The 22,677-nt window shown below is 39.0% G+C and overlaps 1 protein-coding gene across 1 annotated transcript; it reads left to right on the top strand.

The window, feature by feature from the left end:
- The first annotated feature begins 1,038 nt into the window (after nucleotides 1-1,038).
- LOC149279515 (DDRGK domain-containing protein 1-like) lies at nucleotides 1,039-22,460 on the top strand. The gene is made up of 9 exons (XM_089501084.1): nucleotides 1,039-1,126; nucleotides 3,106-3,261; nucleotides 9,669-9,793; nucleotides 10,726-10,827; nucleotides 16,268-16,390; nucleotides 18,309-18,347; nucleotides 20,363-20,419; nucleotides 20,674-20,722; nucleotides 22,288-22,460. The coding sequence occupies exons 1-9, from the start codon at nucleotides 1,039-1,041 to the stop codon at nucleotides 22,458-22,460; spliced, it is 912 nt and encodes a 303-aa protein (XP_089357210.1).
- The last annotated feature ends 217 nt before the right edge of the window (nucleotides 22,461-22,677 follow it).

The raw sequence follows: 22,677 nt of genomic DNA on the forward strand, positions 1-22,677 counted from the left end.
TCCTTGTTCAATTAATTAAATGTCCGTACGAGCGAACAATAAAGTTAAATTCTCAACCTGTGGGTCGCCTAAGACCATCAGAAAACACATATTTCACAATATATAATTACATAATTTTATGGTTGGGGGTCACCACAGCATGAGGAACTGTATTAAGGGGTCGCGGCATTAGGAAGGTTGAGAACCACTGTTCTATGGACTTTCAGAAACTTTGCCACAGACACTCGAGTCGTTGTACGGACACCCCGCCTATCCCTGGGACAGAATGTGAGCAATTGACCGATGGGCGCCTTCCATGCCGCTAACTCCGGGTGTTACCTGCAGCTTGTGGATTTTAAAGGGGTGGTTGCAGAGGTCGCCAGGGCCCCCTAGAGCGCTCGGTCACAGTTATGACCCCTTAGACCATGATTGTCACACCTCTGCGCTCACAAATGCCTACTGGAGACACTCACAGGGATTGGCCCATCATAACCAGACCTGGGAATAAATAATAATACCATAGAAAGCGCTAAACACCAGAGCGCATATCATTTCAAAAGCAAGAAATAAAAAATGCGATTTTGCTCAAAAACTGCTTTTGGCTTTACTGATTTAAATTTTTCCCCTTTTTTACTGTTATTACTTTAAGCCGGCACCTAAACGAAGGGGTTAAACTTGAACGAATAGTTAGACGGGAAAAAAAGTAGAACGGCGGGTCCGATACACACAATGACAAATTCACTTTCCCTCCCTACCAATTCATTTTACCAACCGCCTCATCTTCAAAACGTAAAATCAATCGGAATTGTCAACGTGAACCCAAATACCCCGATAACATCTCGTGTTTATAAAAGTAAGATATTGATACTAAATATGAGACTTTAGAGTATTTATCGTTAGCTATTTATGTGCCTTTTTATATCTCAGCGCCAAAAAGTCTTTCAAAAAGTAAGTTTAAAAATTGAAACCCCCCATCATTGTGTTTGTTTGGTTTCTTCCAAGCATGCTCCGGCTTGAGCTCGGTGAAGGGGCGTGTCTTGGGGAGAGTGACGTGTAGCAATGGATCCAGTTCTGTACATTGTTGCTGCGGTTCTACTGGTTGTTCTGATTGTCTTCGCTACTAAGATCAGGGGGCAGGCAGAGCAAGGTGAGCAGGGTCTTAATGCCCCCAAACACAGCGGGGCAGTGTCAATGTGGGGTTACCCAGCCCTTTATTACAGCGCTATTGCCCTGGGGGCCGGGGTTACCAGGATGCCATGTCTGGTTATATATATATATATATATATATACATACAGAGGGTAAGCAGTAGGTAGCTTAGCATTTACTTTAAACAACTCCCATTATGGGCAGTCAGCGATGAGCACACTATTATGCCTTAAATGTGCTGGCTAAGCTTAATGAGAGTTGCAGTACTGCTACAGCTGCACAGTTCTTGCATGCATGAAGTTTTGACCTTTGCTGTGATTCACCGATCCTCTGTGGGTTAAAAAAATCTTTATATATATATATGTGCCAACAAGCCCTGCAGAGCTTCTTACAGTCCCTACATTCATTGGTCTGACCAAACTAGAAGTGGCTAAGACGAGCCGAGACATTGGCTAATGAGGGCCCGGCTCCAAATCACAACTTTATACCTTTTTATTGATGTCTGCAAAAGTTCTGATCTTGCTTTCCTTTTGCCCCAAAGTTACTGATTGCACCTGATGCGGTGAATAACCGCGCATGACTTTCGGCTCCATCGTACCGATATGATGTCACCATTACTTGACAAATGTGACGTCATCTGTGTTCTAGACGGCTTCGTATACGAGCGCTGGATACTTTTTAAATCTGATTTAAAGGGGCAGTTTAATGTCACCCCCCGCACTATAGAAGAATGCATATTAAACACTCTGTGAGTGACCCCTCACTAAAGGAGAAGCTGCAGCTCACGGAATCCTCCATGGCGTTACCATTCACAGCGCCGATTCCTGCTGTGTGGAAAGCGCTCCTGCGTATCGGGGGTAACGCTAGAGAACCCCTTCATGCCACCGATTCAGTGATATCAGCCGACTTGTTTGGGGCCAACCCAGGGCAGCGCAGCAGCACTCTCCACATCTGTTTTCGGCTCTCCGGCCCCTGTTAATGAAGTCTGCAGGAGGCTGTGCTGCCCCCTGGTGTGTATCGGTGAAACTGCAGCCCCTCTGGGCCAGGATACGTCGGTGACCACAAAAATTCTACTTAATTTTTGGCAAAAATAATCCGAAATTGACAGTATCACGCATTCTATCCATCAGATTTTAATATGAGAAATTACATTAACCCTGTTGGCGTTTTCCAGCTTAAACCCATATCGCCAACTTTAAAAGCGTAAGGGCGCAGGCTCAAAAAAAGTAATACGTTGCTTGGAATTCTTTTTTTTTTTTTTTCTTCATTTGTAATTTTTTAATGTTAATTAAATGAATTAATTTTAATTAAATTAATAATAATGTGTGTGATGTTAGATGATGTTGCTTTTTTTTAAATTTTCATTTTCTTTGGAAGCGATGTACTACTAACATGGGGATGTAAGTGCTTTTTCCTCTAAAAATCTACCGTTTAAACTACGATTATTTTCAGGTTAGAAGACAAACTTCTACCAAGCTGTTTCAGAAAAGCTACAATACCTCTGGAAAAAAAAATATTAAAAAAATCTATGCAAATATAAGGGTATAGAATATAAATATTACTGATACTTTAATACCAGGGGCAAAAGCCATCAGCTAGGAAAGAGACAGAGGTTCCAAAAAAAATTACTACTTGTTTTTGGATTTTTTTTTATATAAACATTTTTGTTTCTGTTGTTTTTTTAGTATAAAAATATTTTTATAAAGAAATAGATTGACTCCTGTTTGTTAACTGTTTTATTTTTAAATATTTGCACTAATTATTATTTTTGGAGGAAAATAAATCAAAAGAGGGTTTTTGTTGCATTGCAGGGTAGAATTAGTAGGTTTTTGGGGGGGTTAGATCCTTTCTTCTTTCTTCATTGGAAAGGGGAGTGCGAATGAGTTGATCGTAGTGGTTTAATGCATGTTCCAGGGCGCCAACAGCTAAATACTGTGATACGTACGGAAAATAATTGTATTTGTTCTGTTTATTTCTAGCCGATCGGGAGCATCACCAAAATGTGGCGTCGGCAGCGGCGGCCAGAGCTCGGCCTCAGGCGGTGGAACGGAGAGAGGGAATGCCGAGACCCAGGAGGAACGTCAACCGGATGATGGCTCAGGCCAGAGCCCGGCACTTGGAGGAAGAGAGAGAAGGTAAAAGCGAAAGAGATCCTCGAATAGCTAATGAAAAAAACAGTGAGAAATTAATCTTATGATGTCATAGGCGCCAAACCAAGAAAATACACTCAAATTTGTTATATATAATATATATAACACGATTACTATTTTTTATTTTTTTTTAAATGTTAACGCCTTTAAGTATGGATTATTTTTTTTCAAAAAAAATGTAAAAAAAAAACCCCCCAAAACACCCCCCCCTCTTGATCTCACAGCGCTCGCCTACACGGCCTCCTCTATAGCCCAAAATCTCACGACCCTGAACCAGAACCAAGCCTCGGATTCTTCATTCGCAAAACCCTTTGAGGGCCAGAAATGCTCTCCTTTACAGCAAGAAAGAGGTTTAACTCTTTTGTTTCCAGAGACGTGAGACGGCCACGCCTCTTCAGCAGGTGATTAAATAGTTAAAAAAAAAAAAATAATAATAATTAAAGAACGCAGCGTGGGAGGCATGAAAGTTGTGTGAGTTTGGTGAACGCCAGGGGTGTCCCCGCCAGAAGTGGGGCTTGGATTCGGTGCAGGTGAAGTAGCACCTTGTCTGGAGGCAGGGGACCTGATTGACTACCCCCAGCAGATGTGATAAATGCATCTCACGCATTGAAACGTTAACCTCTTCCAGCTCCTTCTGCTCCTCCGCCCCGTGCCTCTTCATTATCTCAGAGATACATAGAACCCCATAGAACTCCTCGAGGTTCCGAGAATTCTAGGTCCATCAAGCGTTCCGTCATTAACAGCATTTTTTTTTTTTTGATCCACCTCAAATCTTCTGTTCTGATTACGTTACCGGTCGCCAAATCAGAAGCGTTGAAATCCATAAAGGCATTAGTCGATGTACAGACAATATGTAAGAAGGCGAAATAGGTTGACGTTGTAAGCCACAGTTTGCAAGTGAAATGTGTGTTGTGAAAAAGTATTATTTTATCGTATGAGAAGTGGATACATGGAACAGCAGCTCCGAGGAAGCCTTTGAGGTTATTGCAATTATGTGGGGAACAGCAAGGTTTTTTTTGTTTGTCCTTGATGTTGCGTAGTCCTGCTCTTTTTAGTTTCATATCCCTTTGAGCTGACCCAATACCAACTGTGTTAAATCATGGACCCTGACACTGGGAATTATTGAGGGCTCGTTATATCTGTCGCTGGTTCAGGGCACCCGTGTCTTCGGTGGACTTCTCTGTTTTTGTGGGTGATAGGCGTCCCTCAGGGTGAAGGGCTCATGGTAAACGGCTCTGATCGTATGTAAGTCTTCCTGTTGCACCAAGTATGTTAAGGTTGATATTCCTGCTTGAATGCAGGTGACTCAATTTAGTGTATCTTTAAGTAATGACAAGTCAAGATTTCTATGAGGACCGCTATCAGAGCCATTTGGGTGACATGTAAGGGGTGGATGTGGCCCTCAAGAACAAAAAAATATATACCGCATTGGCTCGAATATAGGCCGCATCCTAAAAGTTTGGTGCTTTTTTAAAGAAAAAAATTTGCTGCCACTCTGTCCCCCCCCCCTCGAGATATGCTGCCACTCTGCCCCTAAGATGTGCCCCCCCTAGATTTACCAAAGCGGACTCCCGGGTGTCTTGCGGGTCCGGCGGGGGACGTCTACGCAATATGCGTAGACAACTTCCGGTCTACGATGTGCTTTAACAATCTCCTTTTCCGGGACTCCCCCCGTGGGAAGTGCTGGCAGGGGAGGCTGTGTAAGCGTATCAGAGAGTAGGATACGGGTCTCCTGCAGCGCTGCGGGGGATCTGTATCCTAACCCCGCTGCCTGCCCGGCGCCCGGAACTGCATGTCCTGGGCGCCGGGCGATACGAATTGCGCATTCCTGCCCTAGACCCCGAATATAGGCCGCACCCCCACTAAAGTGGGGGAAAAAAGTGCGGCCTATATTTCGGGCAGATACGGTATATGTATATGGGGTATGACTGTAATCGGGGGATGTTGCCGGACTGAACACCCCCCCACGCACACATATCAGCTCTCATAATTATTATTATTATTATTTTTATTTTTTTTTAACGTTTCTATGCTTTCAAAGGAAAGCCCCACTAGTCCTATAAAAAATAAATAAATAGTGTTTGTGTGGGAAACGGGGTTCTAGCACGGAAACGGGGTGTCTTGATTAAACCAACATATGGTACAAATGACCCCCCCCCCAAAAAAAATAATAATAATCGGTTAAAGGGTTAATATTACAAGAATAGAATTCCGAAAGTTTCCCAGGTATGGGTCTTTCTTAAATTTTAAACCGGTACTACAGCAGGTATCTTCTTCTCTTCTTGCTAGAACAAATAATAATTATTATTAATAATAATAATAGTAATAATAATAAATAATAATTCTCACCGCTGCACGAGTGGGGAGTGTTTTGGAAGAATTGATTGAAAGTTTAAGGAATTTATTAGTAAGCGGTTGGTTCGGTTCATTGATTTTTTTTTTTTTGCGTAAAAGGAGTAATATTAGACAAATTACGCAGAATATCCGTTTGTATCGATTCCCACGCAGGAACTCGATTGTCAAAGCGCATCGGTGTGTTGGAAAATATTACATATAGCATACGAGGTCGTGTTCTGCGGAAGATAAATCTCATCACTGGGGGCGGGCGGTTTATTTTGGTTATTACGCCCAAATTATACTAGGCTTAGATGAACTCATTCTCCCACTTTTGCATTTAAATTTTTTTATTTTTTTCAGTTTTACAGCCGTTTTAGTTTTTGATAATACAATATTTTCATATTGCTGTGTATTTTTGTCGTATTTTAGCTCAGTTATCTTAGCGCAATATACCAGACTGACCCAGACTCCTGCTCAGCCTTAATCCCAGCCACCTGCGCACTGATTAAAGTCCATGGAGGAACGGACTTCATTAGCATCGCCATAAAGCATCAGCTCAGTGTGGTGTTTGAGCCGAGGAAGTCACTCAAAATATATCACATGTATATCACATGACTGACAGCAACGGCGGCTCCATATCTATAGATAAAGGAAGCTTATTGGAACAACTGACATAACTGTATACAGCACTGGGGGTTATATTACTGTATACAGCGCTGGGGGTTATATTACTGTATACAGCACTGGGGGGTTATATTACTGTATACAGTGCTGGGGGGTTATATTACTGTATACAGCGCTGGGGGTTATATTACTGTATACAGTGCTGGGGGTTATATTACTGTATACAGCGCTGGGGGTTATATTACTGTATACAGCGCTGGGGGTTATATTACTGTATACAGTGCTGGGGGGTTATATTACTGTATACAGCGCTGGGGGGTTATTACTGTATACAGCACTGGGGGTTATATTACTGTATACAGCGCTGGGGGGTTATATTACTGTATACAGCCCTGGGGGGTTATATTACTGTATACAGCGCTGGGGGTTATATTACTGTATACAGCCCTGGGGGGTTATATTACTGTATACAGCGCTGGGGGGTTATTATTACTGTATACAGCGCTGGGGGTTATATTACTGTATACAGCGCTGGGGGGTTATATTACTGTATACAGCGCTGGGGGGTTATATTACTGTATACAGCCCTGGGGGGTTATATTACTGTATACAGCACTGGGGGGGTTATATTACTGTACAAGTAAATATTTATCATAAACCACAAGATGTAAAGTAGCCCCGAAGGGACACTTCGGACATCCCTCGTAAGTGACAGCCGTGTCCTTTTTAACCTGTTCACGCCTCCTAGGACAGAAACCAGCATTACTGCTTCCCTGATCACTATTTGATTGTAATCCCGCTCGATGTTAGCGCTTGTACCCGTTTATATGAGGAATGTCCGATCAGGCAATCGCATCCGGTAGGTGAGCAGACACTCACCGCAACACTCAGCGGCGTGATCATCCTCCGTCCAAAGAGTAATTAAGGGAAAAAAAATCATTTAAACTTATATGAGGCTTCCCCAGAGGGATTTCAAGCCATAAGGCACTTGGAACTGTGCAAAAAAAAATAAAAAATAATAAAAATAAAAAAAAATAAAAAAAAGTAATATTGGGGGAAAAAAGTTCCCTAATATCCCTTGGCTCTATGATTACAAGTAAAAAAAGAAAACCCACTACCCCCAAACCCCTTAAGCGCTTACAGTATAGAAAATGTAATCAAAATTGCAAAAAAAAAATCTGTTTGTGTGTATATTTATATATATATATATATATATCTGTATTTATATTTTACCTATTATCACTGATAATAATTGTTATGTTTTATGTAATTCTAAGTTTTTAAAAGAAGGCCCTACTTCTGAACATAATACGTAGAAGTTCACCGAATATGGTAACGGAGAATCATGGTTTAACAAACATATAGTAAACATGACCCCCCCCCCCCCCATGTCTGGACCCTTAGGGCATGAAAAGCCCCCCAGATTCCAAAGGGTTTAAATGATCATTTCTCCAGCTTGCATGGAGGGATTCTCTGGGATACCCGGCTCTGCGTTCCCCTCTCTCCCTGCCCCGCAATGCCTGGACTTACAGGAGATGTACTCGGGCTGTACCATGTTCTACGCCCCGTATAGTCTGCCCATCGTCTAAATCCCTTACTAAATATCTCCAAGGAACCCGAGGGTCCCCCTTCCCGCGCATGTCCCCAATTAACTCCCACTGGTTCTAATGGGGGCTCTTTCCTGACAATGATCGGCCGTATTAAACACTCTAATGTGAAGTCCCCAAGCCCAGAGATTCCTAGTCAGAACTGATAATGTCGAACCGTTACACACATTCCGGGGCCCTGCCATAGTTTGCAGCAGTCACTTTACTCCTTTGTTTGTAGAACGAGGAAACCAAAAGCACTTTAACGCCTTCGCCACCAAAACTCTCCTTTCTTCCACTGTTTAAGGGCAGTCGTCTCGCGTTTTCATGCGCGGGGTTGGTGAATGCAGACAGGGTGTGGGCGAGTGTTTTCTCAGATGAACCGCACGTGGGCAGGGGGTTCTAGAGCATACGTCCTGTACGAATAATCTATAAAAATGTTACTTCGAGGAGAAAAAACTTGAAATAAATGAAACTGTATTTTTTACATTTTTTCTTTTTTTTTTTTTTTAAACCGTTGTTTTAAAAACATAATAATAATGAATTTAATATCAAGAATTCAGCTTGTAGGGTGTTTTGAGTAGGAGTGCATATGAAAGAAGTGGAAGTGAATCATATAGACCATTGGTAAGACCTTACCCTGCATTTTCTGTTTAAAAAAATATTTTTTTCCTTTTTTTTTTTTATAGTTTTTTTTTTATTATTATTATTTTTTTTTTATTATTATTTTTTTTTTATTTTTTTTTTTGGATAAATTTAGTTTGGAAGAGTTGCACTAAAGTAGCCCAATGACCAGAGGGAATAAATGGCAAATTCCCTGGGGGGGCCACTAGTTTAGTGGACCATGTATTTCTATAGCATCAACCTATAAGTATCAACTTTTGCATCACAAAAAAATGAACTGTTCCAGGAGAAAAATATGAGTTAAAATTTAAATGATGAAATAATGTATTTTTTACCGGGTTAGGGCATTTCACAGTGCTGGGGTTCATATATTTTATCATAAAAGGGGCAAATCCAACAGCGTTTTTAGAGAACCAGAGAAGTCTGTGGCCGGGGTCGTTAGCTAAGTGACTCGGAACAAAGACAATTTCAAAAAAAAAAAAATATTATGGTGCATTTTAATGCTGCAGCGATTCATATTAGTAGATTCATTTAAAAATATATTTTTTCTTTATAAAAAAAAAATTGTCTATAAAAGAAAAAAAAAACAACTTTATACACATGAGGTTTTAATCCTAAAAAAGGACTGTCCCTTGATAAAAGTGAGATTTTGGAAAGGATATATATAATGCGTACACAATGCAACTTTTAATTAGAATTTGTTAAAAGTACATTTTTGAAAAGCAATTTACTAATGGCAATGCGATATATATAATAAATACGGTGTGTATATCTATCTATATATATAAATATATGCCATCATTGATGATCAACTGTAAAAAAAAAAATAAAAAAATATTCCTTATGCATCTGAATCTGATTAAAGAAAAATATATATTTTTTATTTATTGTGGAATAAAGTATATATATTTATTATTATTATTATTTTGCAGTGAGGCTCGTTATTTTGCTTTGCAGATTCTATTCAGGCTTCTATTTTCATTCTGTTGTCAGTTCCTGGTTTCAGTTTTGAGATTTAGAGATCTAGAGATCTATAGATATATGGGGGGGGGCGCTGTTTTTTTTAATTATTATATATATATATATATATATATATATATATATATATATCTCTTATTCTGTATATACGCCCCTGGTTTATGTTGTATTATATGCATGTTTTATCTTTGCAGACCTTGTTGTTGCTTTGACTTCTTATGGCTATTTATGTTTCCTTTCCAGTCGTCGATCGTGATGATGATGATGATGATGTTGAGGAGCTCCCAGAGATCCATGCTCCGGGTAAAATTGGGGCTAAAAAGCAGAAAAAACTGGAAGAGAAACAAGCGAGAAAAACCCAGAGGGAGGTAAGGCGAACCATGAGTTAAAAGGAAGACGCTCTGCCTTTCAGAAGCTGCTTTATTTTGTTTATTGGCAAATAGTCAATAATCCCTATTTATCCTGACCTAAGAACCAGCTATTTCAGTATACAGAGGCAAATCAAACATGGGATCTGGGACCCATCCGGCCCACCTAGTCTGCCTGATGTCTCGGAGCTTAATGAGTCCTTGGTTTCATCTTAGATTCAAGAACCGTATGTCTGTCCCATGTGTGTTTAACTTCCCTCGCTGTATTACCCTCTACCACTTCTGCTGGGAGGCTCTTCCACTTATCTACCTCTCAGTAAGGAAAACCTACATCAAAAAAATGAAGGCCTGCAGCTTCTTGATTCCATTTCTGAAACATGTTCTAGACACCTAAATGTAATCCATTTAAATACAATCCAGAAGGGGCAGCCCAGGGTTTGAATTGGGTTCTTAACAGAGAAGCAACCGCGAGCAAATCTACTTCTGATCGTGGTTCCTGCTGCACGAAGGCAGTACTTTTTTTTTTTTTTTTTTTTTTTAAGAAAATCTCTTGATTTTTCTCAGATATTTCCATTTTTATATTTAAAAAATGAAAAAAAATGTAAAAATATTATATATTATATTTATATTTAAAAATTGAAAAAAACAACCCCAAAGCAACGGTTACAAATTAAGATAAAATGTATGTGTATATAATGACATCAGCCATCTCTACTATCGGTCTGCATGATTGGTCCTTCTCATTAGGTCTCTCTCCCCTGCTGTTAAGTCGCTGATTGTTGCTGATTGGTTTAGGCAGCCCCTTAATGAGGCAAGAGAGAACTATAACAGAATGAGAGCTATAATAATGATATGACATCATGACCGCGTCATGTGTGTTAATCCAAAGATAGGAGTTTGGTTTCTTTTTTAAAGTTTATTTTCTCTTAAAGGCAGAAGAAGCCGAGCGAGAGGAGAGAAAGAAAACGGAATTAAAGAGAGAGGAGGAAAGACGGAAAGACGAAGAGCGAGCCCGCATGGAGGAGGAGAAAAGGGTACCGTAGCCATTGAAATATATTACCCCTGATAGTCCACAATGGTGTTTTAATAAGAATCCGCTGTGTGCGCTGGAAATGCTAAACCTGGCAATACAATGCACTTAATATATATAAATATTGTGTGGGTCCCCCTTTAACTGCTAAAGCAGCCCTGACCCATCGAGGCCCGGACTCCACTAGTCCTCTGAAGCTGCGCTGTGGTTTCCGGCACCGAGACGTTTAAGTCCTGTAAGCTGCGCGGTGCGGCCCCCGTGGACGCGTCCCGGTGCCTCGTGTTCTCCAGCGACGCGTGATGCAAAAGAAAACGGGATTCATCAGACCGGCCGCCTTCTTCCATCGCTCCGGGGTCCGGTTCTTCTGCTCACGTGTCCATTGTAGGTGCTTTCGGCAGCGGACGGGGTCAGCGTGGGCTCCCTGACTGCTCTGCGGCCCCCAAATGCAACAAACTGCGACGTTCTTATACCCCCCCACTGACAGGAGCCACGATAACAAACTTATTTGAGGAACGCATATTAAAGCACAGAGGGCTGGGGTTAATTTTTTATATGCATTCTTCTATAGTGGTGGCGGGGGAGGGGTGCCGGGTACATTAAACTGTCCCTTTAAGCAGTGCTGTTATTATAAAGTAGCACTTTTAGCGTCTGAATCCAAACAGAAAAGCCTCAGTCTGTCCTCCTACTCAAAAAAACGCGACCTTTAAGGTTTCCTGCCGGTTTTCACGCGTTACGAGCGCGGGTGACAGACCCGTTTCATGTTATTATTAAACCGGTGCTTTGATACGGCCGAGGACTAACCGTAGGCAGACATATTTAAAAAAATACAAATACCTGATCTTTATTAGGAGATGTGCTGGGTTACTAGGGTTACTTGGTTGACAATTTTTTCTTTTTAGCTTTACTTTGGCAAAAAGCAGAAAGGCTCAGCTGCTGTTCCAAGGGGTGAAGGTAGGGGGCAGTATTGCAAGAGTACAGATTGCCTGTAATGATAAGGGGGGGTTATATACTTTATTAGGGAGCCCAGAACCTAATGGATGGGGAGGGCCTTCTATCCGGCACCATGACCCACTAGCCTGCCGAGCAAGCTGACGGCCGGCAAGTCACCGGGCAGCAAAATTGCCGACCGCAACCTCTTTTCCCCCCGAAGCCTCTTCCCTGCTAGTCCCCCCTCCCGTCGAGTGTGCCCGATTTTTCCTGCTGTAAAGACTTAAACCTTAATCAGTCTTAGATTCACGAGCCGTATGTCCATCCCAGGCATGTTTAATACCCTCACTGTATTTACCGCTACCACTTCTGCTGGGAGGCCGTTCCACGTATCCACCGCCCTCTCAGCAAAGTAAACCTTCCTTACATTTCACCTAAGCCTCTTACCCTGTAGTTTTAGATTACGACTTCTTGCGGGAGTGCCGCGCGTGATGCTTTTTGTCTTTCATGCGGGGAGCGGTTCAGTATTGAGTATCTCTAGGAGGGGTCCGGCGCCCTGGAGTCGCTCGCCTCTGGCACGGCACCCTGTCGGGGAATTCCCTTTCACCCCGTGGAGTTTTTCTGGCGAGGAAATGGTTTACCAACCGACACTTTATCACCGAGAGAGAACTTCCTTTTCTATCGCAAAAAAAAAAAAGTGCGGCTTTTTAACCTTTTTTTGTGTTAAACGAGCATTAGCGGTCTGGCTCGTTCTGCGCGGCTGCGTCTTCCGGTGCACTCGATTTTTCCCTTTGCTTTTTTTTTTTTTGGGGGGGGGGTGTATTCTTTAATATAATGTTTAAATATGTTCTTTTTTCATACACAGTAATATATGTCTATATTTCAGTAATATTCATGGAAGTGCCAATTTTACTTTGCTTGGAGCTTTCTGGTTCTTATTGATCCAGCCCCCCCCCCCCCATAAAAGCCCGTACTTGGCTTGTCTGATAATAATAACCCCTGATCCCCATTGTTTTATAACTCCTCAGAGGTCAGTGTAATTTATAAATGTTTATAAAGTTTTTTTTGTTTTTTTTTGCTTTTTAATGTTTTTTATTAATTCTGTTCTTTAGAATTTGTAATATATAATTATATTAGGCAATAATAGATAATAATAATAATAATACATATTTATTATTTTTATTATTATTATGTATTATTATTAAAACATTTGTTAAAAATAAAAATGACAGGTTTTATGTCCCTGACACCCCCCACTTTCTTTTAATGTGTATCAAAGTACTCTGTAAGTTCCCCCGACCCTCTGTGAATGCTTTATTATCCATTTACTGCCTAAAGAAGTAAATAAAGAGCTTACCTATCACTTAAGATGCAACCCTGCTGCAGCAGCTGTCCTGCTCCTCAAGCAGCTGGTCAATGGCAGGAAAGTCCTCCCATTGAGTTCAATAAGAGCGTATTCCACACGTGCCTACAAGGATGGGGGGGTCTCTACAGACCCCCATCCTCCCCGTTCCCAGAGGACGGGCCAATCGCATCTCCTACGTGGCTTTTACCTGCGGAATGGGGCAAAAGGACATAGGGGGTTTCTTCAGTATACTCTAATGAAAGGCAAGAGGGACAATCATATGCATTAAAGTGCAAATAATGTCTGTAGTGGGTATACTATATAGAATGTAGAATATTATATATATATATAAATCATTTACTGAATACAAATATCGTCTTTAATAAAACAAGCATTAGGTTTCTGTTTCTTTTTTTGGAATATATTAGGTCCTTTCCTACAGGCTGTTGCTTTAAGTAAAAATGATGCACAAAAAAAAAAAAGTAAAAATGATGCACAATAAGCATTTTGTAACAGAACCGAAACCCTTGTCTTTGTTACATGTTTTTTTTTTTTTTGTTATACATTTATTTATTTTATTATTATTATTCGGATGCTTTTTGTTGCTGTCGTTGTCGTAGCGTGCCTGGCACTTTTTGTCATTTTTATTAAAACAAAATTTTTTTTTTAAATTTATGAAGCAATATCGCTTTTCTGCGTGTACCGTGCTGTATTTACATTTAAGGGGATGTCTTCGTACGCTTTTAGAATTAATTCTAGAATCTTAATGTTCTTTGTTGTAAACGTCAAATTGCTGTTTACAAAGTGTGTAGGTGGGAAGGATTTATCTTTTTTCTTTTTTTTTCTTTTAGTTAGTGGTTTTTTTTAAGGACATTACCGGTGTACCTTATAACTAAGATCTAAAGGCTTATGTAATTTCAAAAATTTCTAATTAGATTAATATATTTTTTAATAAAAACATAGAATTTGCTGACAGATCAGAACCTAGTTTTTCCTGCTGTAAAGATGCAACCCTTAAGTCATTGGTCTCATCTTTAGGAGCCATATGCCTATCCATGCGTGTTTAAATCCCCTCACTGGATTAGCCTCTACCACTTCTGCTGGGAGGCTGTTCTGCTTATGTACTACGCTCTCAAAAGAGTAAAACTTCTCTATCATAAAATCAATAAATACAATAAATATCGATTTTTTTATTTTAATTTTTTTATTATTTTTTTTTATTTTTTTTTTACTTTTTTTTGTCTGTACTTTACGTTTCAATTTACGATTTCTATTTGGTTTTTCAGGTCAATTTTTGTTTTAAGAACACCTAAAAGTCGAATTTTTTAGAAAAAGAGAAATTTTACAATATAATCTGTTTATGTATATAGTCAGGTGTGAAAAAATGTTGTACCCCTGGCCCCCCCCCCCCTTCAAAACAGCATTAATTCTTCTAGGAGCACTTGTACAATTTTGTAGATTTATAAAAGAATTCTACCAAACAGGTGTTAATGACCATCAATTTAATACGTAATATCAAAACTCAACAACAAGGTCAGGTTACTGGAGACAGTTTAATGTCAAAAATCATATTGCCCCATGGCAGCACTGAGCACAGCAACAACTCACAGGGTAGCCAAGATGTTTGGAGCAACCTGCCTTAACATTCCTTAAAAATCTGTGCCGAGCGCCTAGAAGAAGGAAAAATATTCATCTGATTTACATTTCTCTTCCGTTCACTAACTTTGCATTTTGTTAAATGATAAAAAAATTAAACTGTTAACATTTTTGAAGGGATTCTTGCTTTACAGCATTTTTCACACCTGCCTACTGTGTATACGTGTGTGTGTGTATTATATATACACACAAAACATTGTATTATTGCATCTATTTAAGCAGATCTGTCTTTATCATATCCCATATCCTACGCTATAAGTTTTTAAACACTAAAATGTCAAATACTGCTTAAAATAAGCAGTATTTTTGTGTTAAAAAAACCAGCCTTATTGGGTGTAGCATGGGCGCAGCCCTCTTAACTTCGTATTATTTCCAGGCTCTGCCCGACTATTCTTCCCCCGGTTAACTTCTCTCTCCCCCTTGGGACAAAGTTGCTCCTCGCTGTTCATGGCGAGTACAATGGCTGCATATGGAGTATTAAGAAAATAGAAAGTGAAACCATTAAAATATGGTTTTTAGACTGGTCTCTTCGGCTAAGCGTGGTAGGAGTTGTAGGCTGATCACAGCTACAAAGCCATACGTAGTAACACCCTATGGTCCTAGGGATTTTTTATTTTGCCAAAAGGGCTCAATTGGCCCTGCATAATGTATAGTCCAATCAGTGACGGGACTGTATATGGAGTTAGTCTTTTTTTTTTGTTATTTTTTATTACTATTATCCACTATCCTATGTAACCTAATGATGAAATTAAGGGATTCATGTTAAAAAAAAAAAAGCCATTTTACTTCACTGACAGAAGTGCTGCTTTCTGGGTATATTGATAATCACATTAATGTTTCATATTAACAATGTTATTTTAATACAGAAGTTATATAAATTGTAGCCACCAAAGTTATGCGTTTATGTCTGTGTTTTTGGCTTGACGCGGTTCAAGTTCAACGTCAATAAATCCGAGGTTACGCATTTGCTAAATGCTAATAGATTCTAGGTGGGGGGGGCAGTAAAGTTAATTGAAAACAATACTTTTTCTGGTATAGAAAAGGGTAAGAAAAGGTATGTAAAGCATAATGCAACTTTTTGTATAGGAATGCTTTTAACCCTTCGCTTTCTTTGCACTTGGCCGGTAATGGGCTGCCCTAGAGTCTTCCAGACAAACCGGCTGCTGTGGTTTTGTCTTGAAACACTAACTCGTAATAAACTCACAACCACGTATTATATATTTTGTTTCAAAGTTGGTGCAAGAAAGGAACTTCCCGCAGCTAATGCTGCAGCGGGGTGTGTGTATGCAAATCCAGGAACTCGTACGCTGTATATATAAAAAAAACCAAAAAACCTCGGAGGTCGTAAATACAGGTCTAGCGTGTCTTCCACTTTTACAGCTGTAGTGGCTGCAGGGTCCAGGGCTTGGGTCTTGGTATCGATCGCCATGTAGAGAGCCAGAAGCATGGAGTAGGCATCACCATAAAGTGTCTGTACCTTTTACAGGAATGTTGTTGTTTTTTTTTTTTTCTATAGGAGGAAGAAGAGAGGAAGGCTAAGGAGGAAGAGGAGAAGAGGGACTATGAAGAGTACCTGAAACTGAAGGAGAGCTTTGTGGTGGAGGAAGAAGGCGTTCAGGAGTCCATGACGGAGGAAGAGGTACATCCCTGGTTGGGATTGTCATACGTTCTATTGCATCCTGGCACCTTGCCTTTTCCTAATGATGGAGCCAAGTAGGGTTTATACTGATGACACCAAAAAAGTAGGTCAATAAATAGTCTTTCTAGGTTTTTAAGGAGCTGGAAATCCTTGGAGGTTGCACAACCTCGCCTTTAAACTGGAGGAAGGAAACGGGCGTCCATCAAGTGGTTGTCTGGTTAATCCCTCGACCTCAACGCGTTTTCTGTTGTTGTAATTAAGGTTGAATTCAAGCGATCAGTGTTTTCTACCTCGCCAGCCAGAGAATGCATTGCGTTAAGAAATATGGCACGTCGTTTTTTATATAGCGTAGGGTTCCCAGGTATCTTCAACAACAAATACCGGACCTCAAAATTAAAATTCCGCTGCGTTTTTGGGGGGTTTTTTTAGACAGAAGTTATAGCCCAGGTCATTGTGTGCCATCCACGGTCAGAAGTTTTGAGGATGGCATAGAATGTCTTCGGCCGTTAAGGGGTTAATTTAATTTAATTAAAAAAGAATTTTTGTATTTTTCGGATATTTTTCAACTGGACAAACAGTCCAAATCCAGACAACCTACAAATTCTATTAATAAAGCATAATGTTGTTATTCTGCATAATAATACTGAGAGCTCATCTATTTTAAGTCCAAACTCATATATATTTTATATATATGATATATTTTACAGAATAAAAAAAATATTTAAAACATCAGTTTATCAGTCTGTAAAAGTTTAATTTCAGTGAGCTATATATATATATATATATATATATATATATATATTTATATAAACTTCGGTAAAAAAAAAATTCAATTCCATTCCTGTAAAAACAGGCCCAGGTATAATTTATTTTTTTAATAAAGAAAAAAAAAATTCTAAACCTATGAACTACAAAAAAATATATTTAGCAGGAGTTATTGTAGTCCTACAATGAATAATAATAAAAATAACTAGAGTGATTTCATGATTTTCAGAGAAATACTATTTCACCAGTAATGTTGTAGAAAATTAAAGCATTTGAGTGTAGGGCTGCCATGTATTTGTATTTATTAAGCAAAAATACAAAAAATTATTATAATTTTGAAATCTCTGTGGCAGATAACGTCTATTTAAAAAAAATGAAAGGAAGCAGATTTTTTTTTCCGACTGAATTTAAAAGGATCAAGGACTTTCTATGGTGTCCATGGTCACAAACGGCCCGTTTTTTTTTTTGAGGGTGAGAGTTTTTACAGATATATAAATAAACTCCCCTTGTAGGGCACTCCTATCTGTAATTTTTTTATTAAAAAAAAAATGGAAAGTCTAAAAGTCAGTCTGTCCGCTGCAAAACTGGCAATTATACTATAAATTAATTATTTAAAAAAAAATAAAATATATATATATATATATATATATATGCTAAAATTAGTAAAGAAATACCGATAATAAAAATATTTTTATAATTAACTGTTGCAGTCCCATTATAAATGCAGTTATGTGACAGGCAGTAATAGCATAAATCGTAACCACAGGTCAGACTTTTTTTTTCTTTTTAACTGTTGGAGTGCCGGTAGGGTTATTGCTTCAGATTTTTTTTTTTTTTTATTTTTTTTTTTTTTCGTCCTTTTAATCTATGCAGCTGATGAAGTTTTTATGCTCTCCATACTCCTTCAGGATATCAACACCGCATTAATAATCTAACAATGGGGAGGGGGTTAGAAGATTTTCAGGTACAAAGAAGTAAAAGTGGGGCGGTAACCGTAGCAACCTATAGAATGTTGGTGCTACTTTTACCTTCTTCCACCAGAAATGGACTATATATATATATATATATATATATATATATATATATATATAAACCTGTTATCCAATGTATGTATGAATGTAAATATATAATCCCTGTTCTCCTTTATTTACAGTCCCGCAGCTTCCTCACTGAGTTCATCAACCATATCAAGGTAAGTGTCTGGCTTCCGTCTGCCTCCTCTGGAATTCGCCAGTCGGCCCCCGTCTAGTCGCCCGCTTTTCCTGCTGTAAAGACTCGGATCTCAATCCGCCTGGGGATGACTTAAAAGTTTTATCCCGGCTTTTTTTTCATTCGGTGACGGGAAACGGACTGAAGATCTACCTGCTCTCTACAATGCGAAAAACAGAAGATGCGTTGAAATTGTGAATTGTAAAAGCTTTAAAGGGACACTATAGCCCTTGAATTTAACTTAAAATGATGTAAATGGGCTTTATTCTGCATCGGCACATTTTAAATTTTTCACATTTATGCATGAATTCTTTTATTTTTGAACATGGGACTTCAGTTTCATTTCCTTCCCCCGACCTCCAGTTCTGCTGATGCTGATTGAAGCATATTATGTACGTTCGCTTCCGAGCTTCTTAGCTTGCCAGTTATGAGTTAAGTTCCCATTAACTAACGGGTCATACATTTATTATTGTTATTTATATGGCCCCCGCAATTCCCGCAGAGATTCTTACAGTCCGGACATTCAAAGGGTCTGAGAAAACTAGAATTGACAGACTAAGACGAGCATTAGGAAAAGAGGCCTCGGCTCGCAGGCTTACAATCTAGAGAACTGAAAAGCAATATGGTAAATGCACTGGGAGCGTGCAAAGGTACGCTTCATGCCGCAGTTAGCGTAACCAGGGGGGAAGAAAGACAATGAGAGCAAAGTTTTAACGTTTTTTATTTTTATCATGAGTAGATTTGCATGGCTAAAAAAAGTCTATCCGCTTTTCCAATTCTTGGAACACTTTTTTTTTTTTTTTTTTTTTTTTAGAACGTTGGATGAAATCATTTGTATTCTTTATATTTTAATATATTTACAAACAAAATACGTATTAAATGCCAGTAGAGGAAGTGAAAAGGTGGTAAGGTTTATGTATTGAGTAGCCACGGGATTTAAATGGTTAATTTTGCCATAAAATATAAACTCTTACCCTCGTTTAAATATGTGATTCAATATATTTAGCCACCGGTGCAAAATCAGAAATGGTTCTTTTTATTTTTTATTTTAATGAATATGTTGTCATCTATATAAAGTTGATGCTTTTTTTACAGTCTTACCCACAATGGATTCTTTACTCTCTCCTTCCACCACAGAAGCTCATCTTGCTGTTTTGCAACGTTTTTTATTATTTTTATTATTATTATAAACAGAACATCTTATTTCCCCCAGTGGAATGACTCATTTTTGTTATCATATTATATATACTGTGCTTTTTTTCCCCCCCAAGTTGGAGGAGAACGATGGTAGTTCCCAGCTTTGAGAACTGAATTCCATGGACTGGTTCTAATGCTGCACTCTCGGTCCATAGTCGTCAGTTCTCCAGCTTGGCTGCCGCAAACGTCACATCGGTATATCCCCCAACCTTTTCCTCCCCTGATGCCCCCTCTTTTCTAGGAGGTCAGACTGTTTGCTGGGTATGAGGGGATCGCAGGGTTCTACAGCCCTAAATGCCCCGATAATGTGTATAGAAACCGCAGAAGATCCTAATCCTTTAAACGTAACGTAAAGAATACATTCTTCATCTTCTCCTTAGTGAATTAAGTGAATAGTTTCTGGTATATCGCACAATTCATGGTTATTGCCCTGTTTGATTATTACTGAGCCCTGGCCCCCATAGCTCTAGGCACTCCTCTTAGGCAAAAGTGTCCCTACATGGCTACTATTATTATTATTATATAATAATAATTATTATTATCCTTTATTAAGTGCCAACATAGTACTCAGCGATGTACGATATAAATGGGCTGGTTTACACAAATATATGGATGTTTGTAAATAAATGGTTGCTTCACTCCGCTGTAACCCCGTATTGCGATTATACGTAAGGTCCTTGTACACAGTACTGGAACACAACCCACAGAAACGGACTTGCCTAGGGTACGATTGCATCTGAAGACCCTGACCTGCACTATTCATCCATGTTTTGTTCTTTCTTTGTCCTTTTTCTTTTTTAGAACTCTAAGGTGGTAATCCTGGAAGACTTGGGTGCTCACTTTGGCCTGAGAGCACAGGTAAGACTTAAAAATGTGAATTTGACTTACTTTTGAGGTTAAAGATTTTTTTTAAAATAGGAGACACCATGGGACATTTAAAGAGACCTGTCAGCTACCATATGTATTAAATCCGTATGATTCCTGGAGTGTCCCTTTAATCATCCCGCACTGAATGGCAAATAGCTACTTTAGTATCTGTATTTGGCCTTTACATTATCCGCCTCACACAAGCTTTGTCACACAATGTATTTTTTTGTATCCACTCCACACAGGACGCAATTAACAGAATACAAGATTTATTAGCTGACGGATCTATAACAGGTAAGACATAAATTAAATGGATCAGAAATCTAGTGCAGACGGGGTTAATCCTGTAAATGACTATTGTAGCTGGAAAGGCTGATTTGTAATGGAATCTCTTCATAGGCGCAACGGGGGCCCTTTATCACTCCCATCACTCCTGTGTTCCAATAGCCCTTTATCACTCCCGTGTTCCAAAGGCCCTTTATCACTCCCATCACTCCTGTGTTCCAAAGGCCCTTTATCACTCCCATCACTCCTGTGTTCCAAAGGCCCTTTATCACTCCCATCACCCCTGGGTTCCAATGGCCCTTTATCACTCCCATCACCCCTGGGTTCCAATGGCCCTTTATCACTCCCATCACCCCTGGGTTCCAATGGCACTTTGCTGATCCAAGTTTATGTTTAAAAGGCTAATTGATGGTTAAAAAAAACAACTTTTGCAATGATGTTACAGCCAGAAATGTCCTTGTTTTCAATGGAAATATATATATGTATGCATATATAAATAGTACAGCGCTACAGAATATGATGTCCATTTTTATGCTGTGGAGGAAATTTTTGTGATCAGTTTTTTAACCCTTTGCGGTCCTATGTCAGAATATATGCGACAAAATATTTTACCATTTGTGGTCCAATGTCGGATTTACTAGTTGACCGCTAGGTGTTGCTATTACACAAACAAAATATTTTTTCCGCTTGTGGTTCAATGTGGGATTTACTAGTTGGCCACTAGGTGTCGCAATTGTAGAATAAATATTTTACTGCTTGTGGTCCAATGTTGGATTTACTAGTTGGCCGCTAGGTGTCGCTATTACACAAACATATTTTTCCGCTTGTGGTTCAATGTCGGGTTTCCTAATTTCCTATTGACCACTAGATGTCGCTATTAGGAAGAATTAGCAATATTATTAGTCCAGTGGTGTCAATATCAAATAACAGATGGAAAAAGTATCTTGTGATAATACCTTTTTTTATTGGACTAACAGAATTTTTGAATGACAAGCTTTCGGGAGCTTTTCTCCCTTTCTCAATCTGAATGTGATTTTAGTAATGAAGATTATTATTAAAGAAAAAAAATGTTTCATACAATGAAAGAATCTAGAGACTTACACAATATATGGTTTTAGAATAGTATTTATTAATTGGTTTGTAGTTATAAGAAAATATAACTGTTTTGTATAAAACTTAAAAGTATGTGTTTTTTTTTCTGAAAATGAAATTGCACCTGCTTGTGAAAATGTATTGGACCGCTAAGGGTTAAAATAATAGAATTCATTTATTGATAGCTATGACTGATAAATGGTTTGTAAATCTGTGTAAATGTTTTAGCGTTTAGTTTTACCTAAATGCAAGCAGAGATCTGCTATTAGCTTTCTGTATTTTTAGTATTCAAGCCCCCTGGCTGAAGCTTTTTTTTTAATTTATTAAATTTTTTATTATACATTCAAATTTAACTTTCTCTTTAAAAAGAATGGTTGGTAAACTAACTAAGTTGACAGGACCTAAAAAATGTGAAAAATAAATGTATATTACAAAATGCCATTCTCTAGTTCCTTTGCTCAATTTTTTTTTATGTTCTTCAGGAGTTATAGATGACCGAGGGAAGTTCATTTACATCACGGTGGAGGAGATGGCGGCCGTGGCTCAGTTTATCAGACAGAGAGGACGAGTTTCCATTTCGGAACTGGCCCAAGCAAGCAACAAGCTAATAAACCTCAATCCTGATGCCAGCCCTGTTTCTATTGAAGTTTCGTGAATTTCTTTGGGCAAGTTCTTTTTCGAGAAAATAGAAGTGACTCTAGAAAGCGCATGTTGTATAAAATAACTTAAACGTGATCTTTCATTAAAAAAGTATAAAAAAGTGGTCATTTTTGCAATATGATTTTTTTTATGTTTGCTAATGCTAGCCCCCCCAACGATGCTCGGGGGGGGGGGCAAATAAACTGCCCTAAATTGTGATTGACCTTCGCAGA

The sequence above is a fragment of the Sceloporus occidentalis genome, unplaced genomic scaffold (genome assembly GCF_023333645.1).
Source record: "Sceloporus occidentalis isolate IW3139 unplaced genomic scaffold, rSceOcc1.0.p SCAF_163, whole genome shotgun sequence".
NCBI lineage: Eukaryota > Metazoa > Chordata > Lepidosauria > Squamata > Phrynosomatidae > Sceloporus > Sceloporus occidentalis.